Genomic DNA, 16520 nt, shown 5'->3' with positions numbered 1-16520 from the left:
CAATTTTTGTAAGTAATATGCTCATCAAATTTTAGATGGATATTTAGTTAAGTACCTTTTTAGGATAGTGATTAAAAGTCAAAAGGGTGTGTGATGAGGGAATATCACCATTTTTTCTTCAACCATAAAAAAGTTACACCCATTTTCCAGTTTCTTCAGTGTCTAATTTGAATTGAGTAAATGTATCAATCAGTGATTAATGTAGTCATTGCTGTAATAACTAACGAAGAGGTATCCACAAGGAGAAACAAGCAATAAGTCTGAAAGGTAACTGCATTCTGTAAATTACTTTCGCTTTTCAGAAGATAAATATTCAGTATTTGCTCAGTAATTTCTGCTGCTTTCAAAGCAATTATCCTGCTGCCATATGGCATCTGTAAGATATCATTGACCATTAAGTTACAGAATAAAGAATGCATTTTACTACTTGGAAATAAAGTACCATGAAACTCAGATAAAGTCAAATAACCATTTGTTTCTCAGAAAAGCTTCACTGAAAAAACTCACATGAAGGGCAGCTCGTATAAACAGAAGCTCAGTTGTGGTGGGACCTCATGGCCGGGGGCACGAGAAACTCTGAGAGCAGTGACTCCTGATGGAAAAGGAGCACAGGCCCTGGTGGTAAGCAGTACATGACATGTCAACACAATCCTGGGCACCCTTATACCCGGTAGGACCACCAACAGCTTCCGTATGAGATATCATGTCAAATACTTTTTAAAGAAGATTGTTTTCATAGTTATTTAAAGTACTATTTTGCATAATGTTCTGTGGTGTAATAATCAACCTACTTTTTCCTAGGATTTTGAGCAAGCAAAAGGCAACTGCAGTCTAAATAAAATGAAAAGCATAATTTTTTTTTTTGAAGTTAAACTGATCAACCATGCTTGCTGAAAACTACCATGCACATACGAATACTTGCCATGTCCATTCATATTTCAAACACTCAAAGCAACAGAGATATAAATAGGCTTACTTAAACAAACAAATGCAAGGGATTTTGTGAGCAAAGTATTAAGGTTCTATAAAAACATAAAAATAAAGTGATCTTAAATGTTTCAGAAGATGGTAACACTACACAATCAAGCAGGTTGCACTGGGCACATCTACAGCCTCCTAAAACCTGTATTTTTCCCTGAAAGACTGATACTACAAGGTTATCAAGTATCACTAAAGACGGTTTAACTAAAATTTCCTCCCAACTATTCAAGATGGGAAAAAGCTTAAAAAGTAGAGTATACATTGTATGATTTAATTTATGTAAAATTCTAGAAAATGCAAACTAATTTATATTGTTAGAAAGCAGATCAATGTCTGGGGCCTGGAGTGAAGGGCGGGATGGATTGCAAAGGGGCATGAGAGGACTTTTGGGAGTGATGGAAATATGTTTAGTATCTTGGCTGTTGGGTGGTTCCACAAGTGTATACACAGGTCAAAACTCAATAAATTGCACACTTTAAACGCATGAAGTTTATTGTATAAAAGCTATACCCTAATTAAAAAACAAAGAGGGGCCGGCCCTGTGGCTTAGCGGTTAAGTGCGCGCGCTCCGCTGTTGGTGGCCCGGGTTCGGATCCCGGGCGCGCACCGACGCCCTGCTTCTCCGGCCATGCTGAGGCCGCGTCCCACATACAGCAACTAGAAGGATGTGCAACTATGACCTACAACTATCTACTGGGGCTTTGGGAGGAAAAAAAAAAAAGGAGGAGGATTGGCAATAGATGTTAGCTCAGATCCCGTCTTCCTCAGCAAAAAGAGGAGAATTAGCATGGATGTTAGCTCAGGGCTGATGTTCCTCACACACACACACAAAAAGTAATAAAAAATAAAATAAAACTGAAAACAAAAACAAAAACAAAAACACAAAGAATAAGACCAAAAAAAAAAAAAAGAAGCGCAAAAGCAAAAATACAAAAAAAAAAAAAAAAAAAAGTGTCACTTTCCCGCGGAAAACAAGTCTTCTTTCCAGACCAAGCCTCACAACACCATTATTTGTATTTCCATTTTTAGCACCTCTTTCAGGGGCGGGGGGCGCACAGAAGAGACTGAAGACACCACACCCATCATATAGATGAATGTGAAAGCTGAAGCACCTTGAAACTCAGTGAGCATTTTAAATTACAGTATGGCAAAGAGGTTTAGAGCACAGACTTGGGTTTAAAAGACACATGTGTGTCTCAGTGTTACTATCTATAGAGCTGTCACAAAGCCCCGGTGCCTGTAAGTTCCAAGTGACCTCATGTTCCCCTTCCTTTGTTTGCCATTCAATTTAAAATTTTTCCTATGCTCTTCTTCACCTCATGGGCTGATAGTGGCCAGAGTCCCTTTACATGAGATTCTGCTTAAAACAGATGATGATGGAAAAGCAGACTCAGGCACAATTCTTAACCTTTAGGAGCCTACTTTCCCATCTGTGAAATGGGAATACCATCTAACTACCGTGTGACTGAAATGGATATGTAACTTGGTATTAGCCACAGTGGTGGGCTTATAATAGGTGCTGAATAAATATTCGTTAAAGGAATGAGTGAATGGATTGATTGATTTACTAATGAAGGTAGAGTTTATAAGAATCTGTGTGTGCGCGTGTGTGCGCATGTGTCGGTAGGGGGGCTGGTGGGTTTATAAAGGAATGCAATACTTAATGTAACTTAGATATACTAGAAGAAATCAGTTTTCTAATGAGAAGAATCACTTAGCAATGTATGCCATGTTGTACTTCATACAAATAGGATTCACCGAAATTGTGAGGAGCATCCATTTAACCAAAAATTTGAACTGCAGGAGATACGTTAACTGGCCAATCACCCAGCCTCTCAAAAAGCATGATTATGTTACAACAGTGTTGAGTATTAGAGAATACTGACTTCTCAGTTTTTATTCGATTTTGTGTAAGGTAAACATGCTGCTGGGGCGGAACTCGTCACAGCTCGTTTGCTGATATAAATCAATCACCATTTTTATGAATAAGTTTAGAATAACAATCTGAATTTTATTACAAACAAAAATAAATCTAAAAAGCTTCCTTCAATTATACAGTATGCACAAGGATTTCTGCATTACATCATTTTACATAAAATGTTCTGAATGACAGAAGCAGAACTTCCTACCATTTGAAGAGAGGAGCTGACTGCTGAAAACCACATACACTTACAGAAAGAAACAAAATTTCACAGGTAAGGTCTATGATCTCTGGCTACAGGCAGGAGCGGAAACTACGAACATAAAAAAAACTTGGAGAAAAAAAGACATTCAATACTCTAAAATACTTCAGCAAAATAGTCAAACATTTGTAAACAACTTTTAAACATATCTCTTCAATATGTTGTGTTGCTATAAGGTAAATATCCTTAACCGACTTTTATTTGACTCAAAAAAGCTATTCTTACTGCTGAGGAGTATTTCCCTCTAGATTAGATAAAAGCTTTGTTTTCTTTCCCCAGAGACAAGAATAAAATGTAATTAGGGCTTGTTCAGGGATTGTTCATGAATTTCTTACACTGCTTTTAGCCACTTGCTTGTCTGTTTGCTATTTCCAACCAAAAAAAACAAGGGTTAGAAGAAATGGTAAAACCAGAATTAACAAAAAATTTGGCTCCTTGTTAACATCTTTGTTTGAAGGGTGAGGACACTGTGGATTTTGATTATCCCTGCTACCTTTCTCCCATTATCAAGGATAATCAGGACTTAACAAGTATGAGCTTGGCAACACAACTACTTAAAAATCAAGTAAGGCTGAACTGCACTCAGTGTCCAAGACAACTACAGTACCTAAGATCCCCAGGAACTCACTGTAAACAAACAAGCAAGTGTGCAACAGCCTTTTTTGCATTGGGCACCATGACTTAAAACTACGATTTTCTTCCATTTACCTATTTGGATATTTTTATGAAGTGATTGCATGTAATAATAATAATAATAATAATAAAATTTTCCTTTAAGTATGTAATGTATAGCAAAATTAATGAGTAGAAATAAAATCTGAAATCTATAATACTAAACCCTAATGGAAAAGTCAAGCCTTAGTATCCATGCTTGGCTATCTCATGCTCTGAGATAATTAGAAAAGTCTCTGAACACTGACTAGGGGTCCCTTTTGGTGGAGTGACAGATGTACACACAAGCAGCCATGCTATGAATGAGTTCCGCTTTTCCTCAGTCTACAGTTATTTTCCGTGCCAGTTTTATCTTACTATTAATATGTTGAGCCCAATATCACTTTCAGCTAGGTAATCAAATTATTTGGGAATAATAACACTTCTTTTCCTTAAATGAAGTGATGGTAGACATTTATTTTCCAGAAACTGTCTAATTATAGATTTTGAAGAAGCTAAAAATGACACAGTTCAGTACAAACTGCCCTTTACCTTTATTGCTTGTATACACAAGGAATACATTATAAAATTCAGTGGGAAGAGGGAAAAATAATGGAAGAAAAAGTTACCTGCTTTAGTATTTTTAAGAATAGTTTTGATAACTTCTTAGATCAACTTGCTTATCTGAAATAGAGCAAAACTACAATACAATCATGATATAATTCTAATAATCACAGCAATTATGCTTTCATTTTTAATTTTCTCTTCATAAAACATTAATGCTATAAAAATGAGGTTGATGACATCTTTATTTAAAAGATACCTTGCACTGGTATCAAAATGTGACTTATTTTAATACCAACTGAAAAAATAGAGCTTATATAGTCTATTATTTCAATGACGTTTTATTATTACTTTTATTTGCAAAGTTGGTAGCAAAGTTATTGTTAACAATATAAATTTTCTCTTTATAAGTGTTGAAATTCCCTTAAAAGTGTTGAAAGGCAGCAGGCATTCTAGGAAGGGCTTGCAAGGAAAATCAATTATTTCACTGTTGATAAATAGGATACTTGATGAATTTATATTTACTTTTTTAACTTCCTTACTAACTTCTGATCTGCCAGGTTTTTTATTTGGTATCGTAAAAGAAAACTAAGCCCAAGCCTATTAGCTGGAGCAATTATTTCCATTTTCCATTATTTCTCTTCAGTTTTTCAAATATACAGAAAACAATCCAATAATCATTGCAGGAAGGAATGATCATTTAAGCTGGATTGCGTTCATTTACCTTTTAATTTCATTTAAGAGACAATAATATTAGAGTCATAAAAGCTTTACAGTTTCAACACATATACACGCAATCACAGAATTAAAAATCTTTATACCTTAAAAAAAAAGGTTCCATTTTGTTCAATGTATTATAGTCAAATTTTAGTCTAATGAAATATGCTTTTATTAAATACAGCAGCCGCCACTTACCTTTAAATATCTTATGGATGGAACTAAGTTCAGTACTGATCCAAGGATGCTGGCATCAAAGCACTCACTTTGAACTATCCCTAAAGGTTCTGCATTTCTATAATGTACCAATTATTCTAGATCTATAATACCCTGTCTTTAACTTGGTATATACCATATTTTGGAAAAAAATTATTTGTTTTTTGAGATGAGATACAAGAACAAAATCATTCTTGAGGTTCCACCTCGAAAAAAAAAGACAACGTTTGCACATAGCAGCTAGTTTGATACCCCTGTTTTTGTTAGGCTAGCCTTCACACAATGAGCATGCATATACAGCTGCGGTTTACTGCATCTGTTCTGAAGTTGAGAACTGCTGCTTATTCAAGTCACAGATGCCCCCATATTATGCAAGGAGACAGTTGAATTGCATGTCCACCATGAGAAAAGGAAAATGAACGATAAAACAAATGCAGCAAACATAGGCAGTTGGCATTCAGAACACGCCAAAAAGCTAACACTCATGAATTGTCATTATAAGGGTTTGTCTTTCCTTAAAAAAAAAAAAAAAAAAAAAGTCTTTCTTTGCATATTTTCAAATTTAACAGTCCCAGAGAATCATGAAGTGCCTTGTCGTTTCTGCTGCTGACTTCTGATGACCTCTAGTTGTTTTTTGCATTGCTGGTAGTAAGTAGAAAGGCTTTTGTTTTCATCTAAAAGCTTTTTATGTTCCTGTACCAGACGAGATGTATTTTGCTGGTCCTTTTCATCCTGGTCCAGTTCTGCAACTAGTTCTTGCCTAAAAACAACCACCACATAATAAAATATTATACATGATGGAAAAATTCATACTTAAATAGCCGATGATGAAAGCTCAATTAATTAGAACTTTTATTCTGGGTCTATCATTATACACTACTCAAATATAATTATGGGCTGAAATGGAAACTATCATCTTCTCTTTTAATGTAACCAACAAATATCATAATCTTTTAAATAAGTAACAGTACTTGGACAAAGAGTGAAAACAGATGAAACATAATACAAGTTTCAGAAAATTTTATTTGGTAACCTTTTTGTGTAGGAGGGAAGAAAAAAGGCTGGGAAGGGCTTTATCTGACTACAGGAAAATAACACAAGTTTTCATCATTCACATTCTACTTTTATACTCATGTACTTATATTCATATTCTGAAGTCACAATCCTATTTAACTATAGTGCAAAGTTGTAGCTAAAAGAACATTTGCAAGCTAATTAAAATAGACGCTATTAACTTAAATCTCTTTCCTATTTTAAAACAGTGAGAACAATACAAAGTACCACCTTGAAGCTACTCACTTTTGCAAACATTTTCAGGAAAGACCATCAGAGTCTTTTCTAGCCTGATAAACTTTTTAAAGTCTCTTTTATTTGGAGGATATTAAATATTAGCTTCTAAAGCAAAGCTACTGGATATGAGTGAATAATTAATGAAAAGTCTTCAAAAAGATTTCCTAGTAATATTTCTCATTTAAAGTATTTAAAATTGATTAAAACTGTCAAAATTTTCACATCCCCTCAATCTACCATTTGTCTTTTCCAGCACAGAACTCCTCCTTCAAATGATTAAAGCATGAAAAAAGTGTAGGTTAAATATGTGAAATAAGAAATACAGTTTTTTTTTAACATGGAGTGCCAGCAGTTCTATAACCAGTTCTACAATGTGCAGACTCTAATATTTATTTCCTATCTAGCCTTACCTTTAAGATACTAAATTGAATTCATTTAAATCACTGTATCAGTAAATTGTGATGAAACTATTTTTTTCCATTTTTTGGAAGTAAAAACAGAAAATTTTCCAGAAATTACTTTAGAAAACACGAATTTTCATTTATTTAGATTCAAATTAATAGAGGGAATCCTATTACTATGTATATACATCTAGTTGCCATGATTTTTTTCCTACAACACTTCATTTTAGTTATCACCATAAATCAGCTTCAGAGGTATAAAATTTCATGAGGCGCATGCTGAAGAAAACCGAAGTATTTTCTTTTAGAAATTGAAAATAAAGGAGTATGGAAATTGTACTGTATTTCTTAAAAAAGGGAGGAAGGTCGTCTCTATAACTCTCAGAAAAACACATCTGAATATAAAACTTCCCAGAAAAACAGTCACAGGTATGAAATAAAGCCCTCTAATGAGTAATTCTACCCTCCTAAACATACACTCGGAAGGAATATATCTATACAAATGTTTCTAAGATAAAGCACAACTGAACATTAGTAAATCAAATTATTTTACCTTTGTCCAAGGAAACAATAAATCTTTATGATAATAAATCTAAATAGCTTTTAACTTTAAAATACCGAGAACATAAAACACGTTTATGTAGTACCAGTTTATTTTCCTTAGTACTAATACAATACGATACAGTCAAACGGGTTGAGCTTTGTATGAAAAGCCAGAGTGCTTAAAACTTAAATGTGAACATACATAAAATCTCCAAGTCAGAAATATGTTTAATGATTAATTCTAAAAATTATATAGTTTTCACGTCTTCAAACAATATTGCACTTTAACATATTTTAAACTCAAAACACTACTGTGTTTTTATTTTTATTCATAAAAGATAACTTACTTTCTCTGTAATAACAACGCAATTTCTGTTTGAACTTTCATATATTCTTGTGCCATTTTACAATGCTGTTCAAACACTGCCATAGATTCTTTGGAGTTTGGGCATGGTGCTAAAGGCTGAAAATAAATCAGGAATGTTAAAACATAATTAAATCAAATCTCAATATCTAGCTAAGATGAGAGTTAAGACAGAGACTGATATATTTTTATAGCACTAAAGCAATGACCTTTTAAAAATAAGTGTTCAACTATGCCCTAGAAAATCTCAGTGTCCTTTTGTCAGAGTTAACTCAGAACTTAAATTTATACTTGTTTTAACACTTTCGTAGTGATAGAGAACCATGACTCTTGGCCTCTGGTTTTACATTTCAGGTTGCCAGACTGTATTATACCAAAAGATGTTTATAGCTCTCATACTCATGAGGAGACACTGAAGTGCATTACTTATATTTTCAGTCAATATGAACATGACAATGTATCACAAAATCTATTAAGTAGAAATGAGCTTATATGAGTTTTATATTTTAATGTACTAAAATTAAAGAGCAAAAATGCTATTCTTGGCAGTCTTAAACAAAGACATAGGAGTATTTTAAGATGACCGTTAGAATAAGAACATATGATTTTGCCAATTTTACATCTGGTTAACTTAACTCAAAGAATCATTTATTTTAACTTGATTTTAAAAAGTTCAAGGAGGCCAACTGAAAGCATAAATACACTAATATACAATGACAGGAACACAACTGTCAGCTTTAAAGATAAATTCTCTAAAATTTTTCTAAGGAAAAAGTAAACATTCACTGAAAAGTACTCTTTTACCTGTAGTTGGTGATCCAGTGTAAGATAAGCCATTGGGATGGAGTTATCCGATCCATTGGTATCTGGAATTCAAGCATGTATTTTATTTATTTTCTGTCATAAATAATTGTAAACAAAAAGCAAGAAAGAATGCATGAAATGCTGGTATTTTTTTCCTAAGGTAAAATAAAAATTAATGCTACTGGTAATAAAAAAAAGTCTATTTTTGAATTCTAAAGGTAAACGGGATATCCAGTTACTAGAGATAATCAGAACGCAACCATCCTCTCATACTCACAATTTAAGTTGGCTACAAACTGAGTGATATTAAAGCTTGTAAGCCCTTGTTTAAGTAAAAACAAAACCAGTGATGCGAGGCCTTGACATTTTAAATTCAGTCTTCACTGCCCCACCTAATCAAATCTCACATCTCTTTCTTTCCCTGAGCACGCTAACTTTACTATAAGGTTGTGTCAACTCTGGCAACATAAGTGTTCCTTCACAGGGAAAGGGGAAAAGCAAGAGATACATTCTCTTCCAGTGAGTCATCTTCAATTCATATAGATGCTAGTGTGAGCTCCTTATTCTGCCTCTCGTAAAGAGAATCACTGCAGAACATGAGAGATGTTACTGACGGGAGTATATCACCCATACCAACAACATGGAAACTGTGGCTCAGTGTCATGCCCAAAAGAGTTAAATGGGTTAATTCAAACAACCAGTCAATTTCATCAAATTACTTGCATAGATAGCTTTTGTTTGTATTTCAAAAGGGGTAAAACTGCCATAACAACTTGTACAAGGAACATGAGATGGTCCCTTCCCAACATTAACATTTATGTACACAGTTCCAGAAGCAGGCAGGATAATGTGAAGTAATGTGGACTTTTCTATTTCAGAAGCAGTTGCTTTTCCACTGTTAGTAGAGAATAAATCAGCTAAACAAGTGAGTTGTTCAGCCCTTTTTCTGACAAGTCACTCCTTGAAAGAGTGTTGTGCGTAAAGGCAAGGTCAGGACAGCAAGGTACGGCATCTCATGCAATAAAAAATTAAGACAGTTTGATGATTCAGTAACCTTTTAATTTATTGTTGACTGACATTCTAGTTTTTTTTTTTTTTTTTTAAGCCATTGAGAATGTGCTTGCAAGTAACTCCAAAAGCTAAGCTAAATTAGACCAAACGAGATAATGCATATAAGGAACACCATACAATGCTGGCATATTGTAAGCACTCAACATGTAGTGGTGATGGTTATTATTATTACTGTTATTGTTATTAATACTAAATGGAGAATTAGGAAGGAAGGGCAATTTTAAATAGTTAAGTTTGTATTTCAGATTGAAAAAGTAATGTTTATTAAATACTGAAGTGCAATAAAGAAAGAACGAGTAGTATTGCCCAGTAGAGCCTTACTAACTCTAAAATCATATACTAACATAAATGTTTTTCTGAAAGGGTTAAATAAGAAATACACTTAATTTGTTATTCTCACCCACAACAGTAGTTGCAAACTATGCTCCCATGGAACACTACTTTCCATAAAATTAAATTTGATTAAAAATGATTTTCCTCTGACTTTATAGGAAAAATTAAGTGTCTTGAAAGAGTTTTTTCAATTTAACATTTCCACTCCTATTACTCTTGCTTAAATCTCTGATGTTTGATATCTTATTAAATCAGTACCCTGTACCCGATATGCATTTCAGAATTAAGTATCACTGTTTCACAGCATTCTGGGGGCGGAAAAAAAGTCCAAGGATTATGCTATTCAAACAATTAAAGCCCTCTGATGGTGGGGATTTAAGGTCTTTACTGAATTTCATTTTTTCTCTAAAACCACAGAGTGAGATTTCACTTTCTCAATTACACTTTAACTGAAATTTAGCTTTTAGTCTCTAATAGCAATAAGTGATCACAGGATAGCAAGCTTATTCCATGGAAGTTTTTTTTCCTAATGTTTCAATTGCTAATCAAATCGAACCTGTTTTCCTGAATGTTGAGACACATTTGTTTGGTTAAATCAGGTGCAATATCTTTTCTGGCCCCTCAAACACAATACTTATAACCATCTCATAGTCTCTAAGTATGTGTTCCCTTCACGTGGAATGCTGTCTTCTTTCTGCTTTATGACTAAAGAAAAGTCTCACTATTTTATGAAAAAGTTGTAGACTATGCCAGGTCTTATCTAACTGATTTCTCTCTTAACTATTAAAGCACTCAGCTTGTACTGCAAATTTAGTAGTTTATTATATAGCATGATGAGTTTACTTTTAATGTGTTAGTATTATGACTCTAATCAGGTTGTAAGCAATGGGCCATGTCTCACACTTCTCTCTAAGCAAAGTACCAAGCACAGGAGAAACTCTTTAGCGAGGTTTTCCCTTCTGCAGCTCCCTCTACTGGGTCTACGCATCTCTCTCACTAGCTGCGCTTGGCTATGGATGCCTTTCTTTATCCTCACACTATATGATAAATAGAAACCCAAGAGCACTCATTATGTGCTATGATTATTAAATCGTTATGCTCTTTATTTTTCTCTGAAAATATACAGAAACCGATCCCCTTTTAAATTAAAAAAATCGAATTAATTAGGTGTTTTAACCTACATATACACTTGTAATTTTTTCCTGAGTCTGTGGGCCTTCAAAGACAAAGCCTTTACCTATCTCTTCCCTGTAATTTATTCTATTAGCTTGATTATCAATACTTTTCTTAGAAATAGTGCAAAGCTGAACTTCGTGAATTATAAACTTAAACCAGAATATCAGATTTAAGATTACATTCAAAATTTTTTAAAAATCATAACCACATATTTGCAATATATTTCAAGGCAAAGACAAAATCCAATTGATATTGCAACCTGGACCTAGGTATGGTTTCTAGCTATCAATATTTGGTGGTATTTTAGGTCCCAGAAAAGAAAAAGTGAGATGGGGGTTGGAAGGGTGGGAGAACACATAAAGTGGAAACACAGCAGTTAACAGAGAGGCACATAAGAGAATTCTGATTTTACCCTCATGAATTCACAATCTGCCACATGTTAATGGCACGTCTAGATTAGCCTAGGCTGAAGTCAGGAGGCCCTGCCAAGTTGAGTACCAGGTCTAGGCAAATGCTGTAATGTCAGAGTGAATACTCCCTCACCAGAGGGTTTAAGAACCAAAAAGAGCTGACGGTACCTGACGGTTAGTGATCAAATCTGTCAAGAGCATTTCCCTGTCTTCCTCTGAGGAGAAGCACGTCATGATGAATGCTGCACATGTTCTGAGCAGTGGTGAATGTTCTGGACAATCCTAGGTTGGGCTGTGCTAGGGGTGAAACTCAGAGGCGTTTTTGCCACCACTAAATTTAAACTTACTAAAACTAGAGAGTACACCCGTGGCTAAACATAGTTCTATCTTAACGACACAGAGAAAAGCTACCCAATTAATTTTTTAAATTAAATTATGAACTTGACTAAACCATGCCAAATATCTATAAATACTTGTAAGCAGTATTTTAGTTTGTAAAAACAGAAAGCTGACTTTTCAATTTCAATTTAATTGCTGCTATTAATAACATAGTTGATCTTATATAAAATTCCAAATGGTTTAATTTTCCAAGGTCTAAGAGCTCATCTTTCCCTCTCTGACATAATAACATATAAATAACAATTTTTATAGAAGCATACTGATGAGTATTTACCAGGGTATTCTCTGAATGCCAAGGAAAAGTTAATTCCACTATGCACATAATTTCCTGCTTGCCCATAATAAAACTACTCCATCACTAGATTTTTTTTTTTTTTTGCTGAGGAAGATTCACCCTGAGCTAACATCTGTTGCCAATCTTCCTCTTTTTTTGGCTTGAGGAAGATTAGCTCTGAGCTAATATCCGCGCCAGTCTTCCTCTATTTTGTATGTGGGTTGCCGCTGTAGCATGGCTGATGAGTGGTGTAGGTCCACATCCAGGATCCAAACCCACAAACCCAGGCTGCTGAAGTGGAGCTCGTGAACTTAACCACCACACCACGGGGCCAGACCCCATCACGAGATTTTAACACTAATATTTTGACTATCTAGTTATTTATGTGAGGGAGTTTTAACAACTCTTAACAGGCTTTTTAAAGGCTATTTAATAGAATATTTATACAACTGACATGAGGTCTCCCTATCAGTTAAAAATGATTCAGAAGGTCAATGGTGAGAAATTTTTTTCTCACTAAAATACATGATATCTTGTGTTTTTAAAATAAAAGACTGAAATGAAGATAATTATTTTTACCATTCTGCTGATCTTAGTTATTTAAAAGATAATGACTTTACTGTTGTCATCCAGTTGTATGGATCATAACAGGAAAATCACAGACTGAAGTATCAAAAATATAATATCTTCCTATCTGGAAAAACCCCAAAACAAACCTTCTTCAAAACATATGTTTAGCATCTGGGAGAAAAAAAATACAGAGGGCAAGGTGGTCTCTGTCTCAGTACTCAAAAAGACATTTGTAAGTTTATTGCTAAATATTTGATCTATTAATATGAAAATCTAAACTACTGTACAATGCCTGCCTTGTTAAAAATCAGAGTAATAACAAAACAAAATGAAAATAAACACGATGAATTCAACTTCACAACTATAATGAGGAAATAGACTGGTCACCCGTGGAATCATCAGGGGTCCATGGATGACTTCGAGCTGGCTTTTCTGAGGTTGGTCCTGAGGTAGTGATCATTCGGACGCTAGGACTGGATGACCTACTGCTCACCTGTAGGAAGAAGAGACAAATGGTGACTTTTATTAAAAAAAAATGATAAGAGAAAATTTCCATTATAAGGCAAAGGACAGACTTCCATTTCTATCAGTAGAGATCTTGAAACACTCTTGCAAAAAAATAAATCCTCTAAAAAGATTGTGTGTGTATATACATATATATATAAAATATACACACACATATATAAAAAGTTTATATGAATTCATACACAGTACCTCTTAAACATTGACGAGCTTGCAAGAAAGTAAGAGAAACACTCTGAAACCAGACATAAAACAGGATCATGAGTCTAGCAAGTACCTAAGCTGCTAGCCCTGGGAATTTCAACTGAACACCAACGACCTATAGCTTTTGTTTTGACAGCCTGCCGCACTCAGAGGAACAGGCATGAAGTCTGCGCCTTTGCAGGATGGGAGTAAGACTTGCTTAAAGCTGAAGCCCAAGAAAGGCTTCACTCTCACGGGAAGAGGGAACTATGAAAAAAAATCTATCCTACAAAAGTAGATAGCAAGTAAATTTGTCTGTTTTCATAGTAGCTCTGGATGGAGGGGAGAAAATATATCTACTGTGAAGCCATAAAAAATTTCCAGAATTGACGGAAGATACAACAAATCCCAAGCAGAAAAAATAAGAGAAAATCTACAATATTAAATTAAACATAGGGCATATTATTATCAAATTCTAGAAAACAAAGACAAATAGAAGATAGTAAAAAGCAGTCAGAGAGAAAACACAGATTATCCACAAAATAATACCAGTTAGAGTCTCAAGAGCAACAAGGCAAGAGAGAAGACAGTGGAATATCTTCAAACTGTTAAAAGAAAATAACTGCTAATGTAGAACTGTTTAGCCAACAAAAATGTGAATGAGGTCAAAATAACATTTTCAGATGAGCAAAAACTGAGTCTACCATCCATAAGACTCTTACCATAAGAATTTCTAAAGTATGCACTTTCAGGAGAGGAAAAATTTTTCCCTGATGGAAGGGCCAAGTTGCAGTCAGGAATACTGGTAAACATAAGGACAAATCTGAATACTGACAATATTAACCAATGGAAATAACAACTAATTTACAGAATTACCAAACAAGTAAATAAGATGGTACTAAAATCTGAATAATAGCATAAGCAAGAGGAGCATCGATTTAAAAATCCTTATATTGTTCAGGATGAGGGTAAAGATATTAACTTTAGGTTAGGCATGAGTGTTAAAATTTCACAGGTAATTACTAAAAGTAACAATATATATAACTGCCAAATCAGAACAATAATGGAAAGAGAAATATATTTATTCAATTCAAAGGAAGGGAAAAAAGGAGAAATAAGAGAAAGCATAAAATAAGAGAGAGCAAATTTCTCAGTAACCATAATAAATGTAAAGAGATTAAACTCTTCAGTTAAGATATTTAAAAAGTCAGATTGTCAGGCTGTTTCTAAGAGACATATCTAATTCACAGAGAGAGAGAAAACAGAAAGCTAAAGGATGAAAAAAGATAGCCAGGCAAAAACTACCCAAAATAAAGGTGTGTAGCTATATTAATATCAGAGCAAATACGTTTTAGGGCAAAAGAAAGTTATTATAGAAAGAGATATAATGATAAGTGATTTAATTCAGAATATAACAATTCAAAATGTATATGCTGTACCTATACATAGCTTCCAAACAGATAATAAAACTGCAAAGAGAAAGGGACACATTCACTACCACAGTGAGATATTTTAATACTTCTCTGTAAATGATATATAATAGCAGACCAAAGAACAAAACATGCACACAATAAAACCTGAACTCCATAAAAAGCATGCTTGATCTAAAAATATATATGAAGCCTATGCCTAAAAATTGGAGACTATGCATTCTTTTCACACATCCATTGAATATTTACGAAAATTGATCATGTACTAAGCTATAAAGCAAATCTCAAAAAAGTTAAAAAAATTTCATATCATATAAACCTCATCTTTTTGTACTGATTCAAAATTAACCTTAAAAATCCCATATGTTTAGACATTTAAAAACACTTCTAAATAAATCAAAGAAAACAAAATGGAAATTAGAAATTATTTGAACTGAATGTTAACATGAATCATGCTAAAACTTGTGGGATGCAACTAAAGAGGCATTTAGGGAAAAATATTTAATTCTAAGTATTTATATGAAAAAACCACAAGCAGTCATAATTTACAAGCTAGGGATTTAACTTACATAGTTAGAAAAAGAACCAGGCTATAAGCTTCCCAAAAAGAAACAAAAGAATGAGACAATACTATAAAAATTTTGTGTTTAGTAAACTAAAAAAAAAAACTTAAAATGAAGTAGACAAATTCCAAAAAATACATAAATTACCTAACTTTGTATATATACGTTATAGAAAATACCAAGCCCAGAGGGTTTTACAGGTGAGTTCTATCAAACATTCAAGAAAGTGACATTTTCCATCATAAAGAAATTATTCTAGAAAAAAGAAGAAAGCTTCCTGACTCATCCTGTGAAGGCAGTAAAACTTGATCAATAAATAAGGACAGTATAAGAAAAACTACTAGCCAAATTCACCTATGAAAATAGATGCAAAAGTCAAAAGTCCTAAAAATTATATTAGCAAATGGAATTTAACAGTGTAAAAGCAATAAAAGTCATTTAAAAAGTGGAGGTTCTCCTACAAATGCAAAGGTCACTTGACATCAGGAATTCTATTAATCCAGTTCATCACATTAACAGATTAAATTTAGGAGAAAAACCTCAACAGACACATAAAAAGTATTTGACAAAATTTAACATCCACTTACAAAACATACACTTAATAAACTTAAATTCCATTTAAGAGAAGAGAATTTCTTAGACAGATAAAGGGTATTTAAAAAAAGTCTAGAAATGTGATAATATGATAGAAAATGGCATTGTGGGCTGGCGTGAGGATGACAAGGAGGCCACAGGTGAGGATTACACAGGGAAACTCACAGGAATTGATCATGTTCCATTTCTTAAGTTGCGTTGCGGGTTCATGAGTGTTCATTTTATTATCAGGTTTCATACCTTACATATTACACATATTCTTGTCTATGTATTAATATTTC

At 33.7% G+C, this 16520-nt stretch overlaps 1 protein-coding gene across 3 annotated transcripts in view; it reads right to left on the bottom strand.

The window, feature by feature from the left end:
* Positions 1-2967: 2967 nt before the first annotated feature.
* The window catches only part of MAP3K7 (mitogen-activated protein kinase kinase kinase 7), a 69704-nt gene continuing 56151 nt past the window's right edge, over positions 2968-16520 (bottom strand). Inside the window, exons 13-17 of one of the 3 annotated variants that reach the window (XR_009223560.1) lie at positions 13335-13440; positions 8715-8776; positions 7894-8009; positions 5295-6072; positions 2968-4515 (exon numbers count right to left, since the gene is read on the bottom strand). Coding sequence is in view for 1 of the 3 variants with exons in the window: in XM_058566619.1 (XP_058422602.1) it covers positions 5892-6072; positions 7894-8009; positions 8715-8776; positions 13335-13440 (465 nt within the window). In the remaining 2 variants the exon portion in view is untranslated. The other 2 variants (XR_009223559.1, XM_058566619.1) reach the window with 2 other exon arrangements.

This window comes from Diceros bicornis, chromosome 23, assembly GCF_020826845.1.
Source record: "Diceros bicornis minor isolate mBicDic1 chromosome 23, mDicBic1.mat.cur, whole genome shotgun sequence".
NCBI classification, from domain to species: domain Eukaryota; kingdom Metazoa; phylum Chordata; class Mammalia; order Perissodactyla; family Rhinocerotidae; genus Diceros; species Diceros bicornis.
Note: the sequence above shows the minus strand (reverse complement) of the source record. Positions and strands in the feature narration are given on the sequence as shown.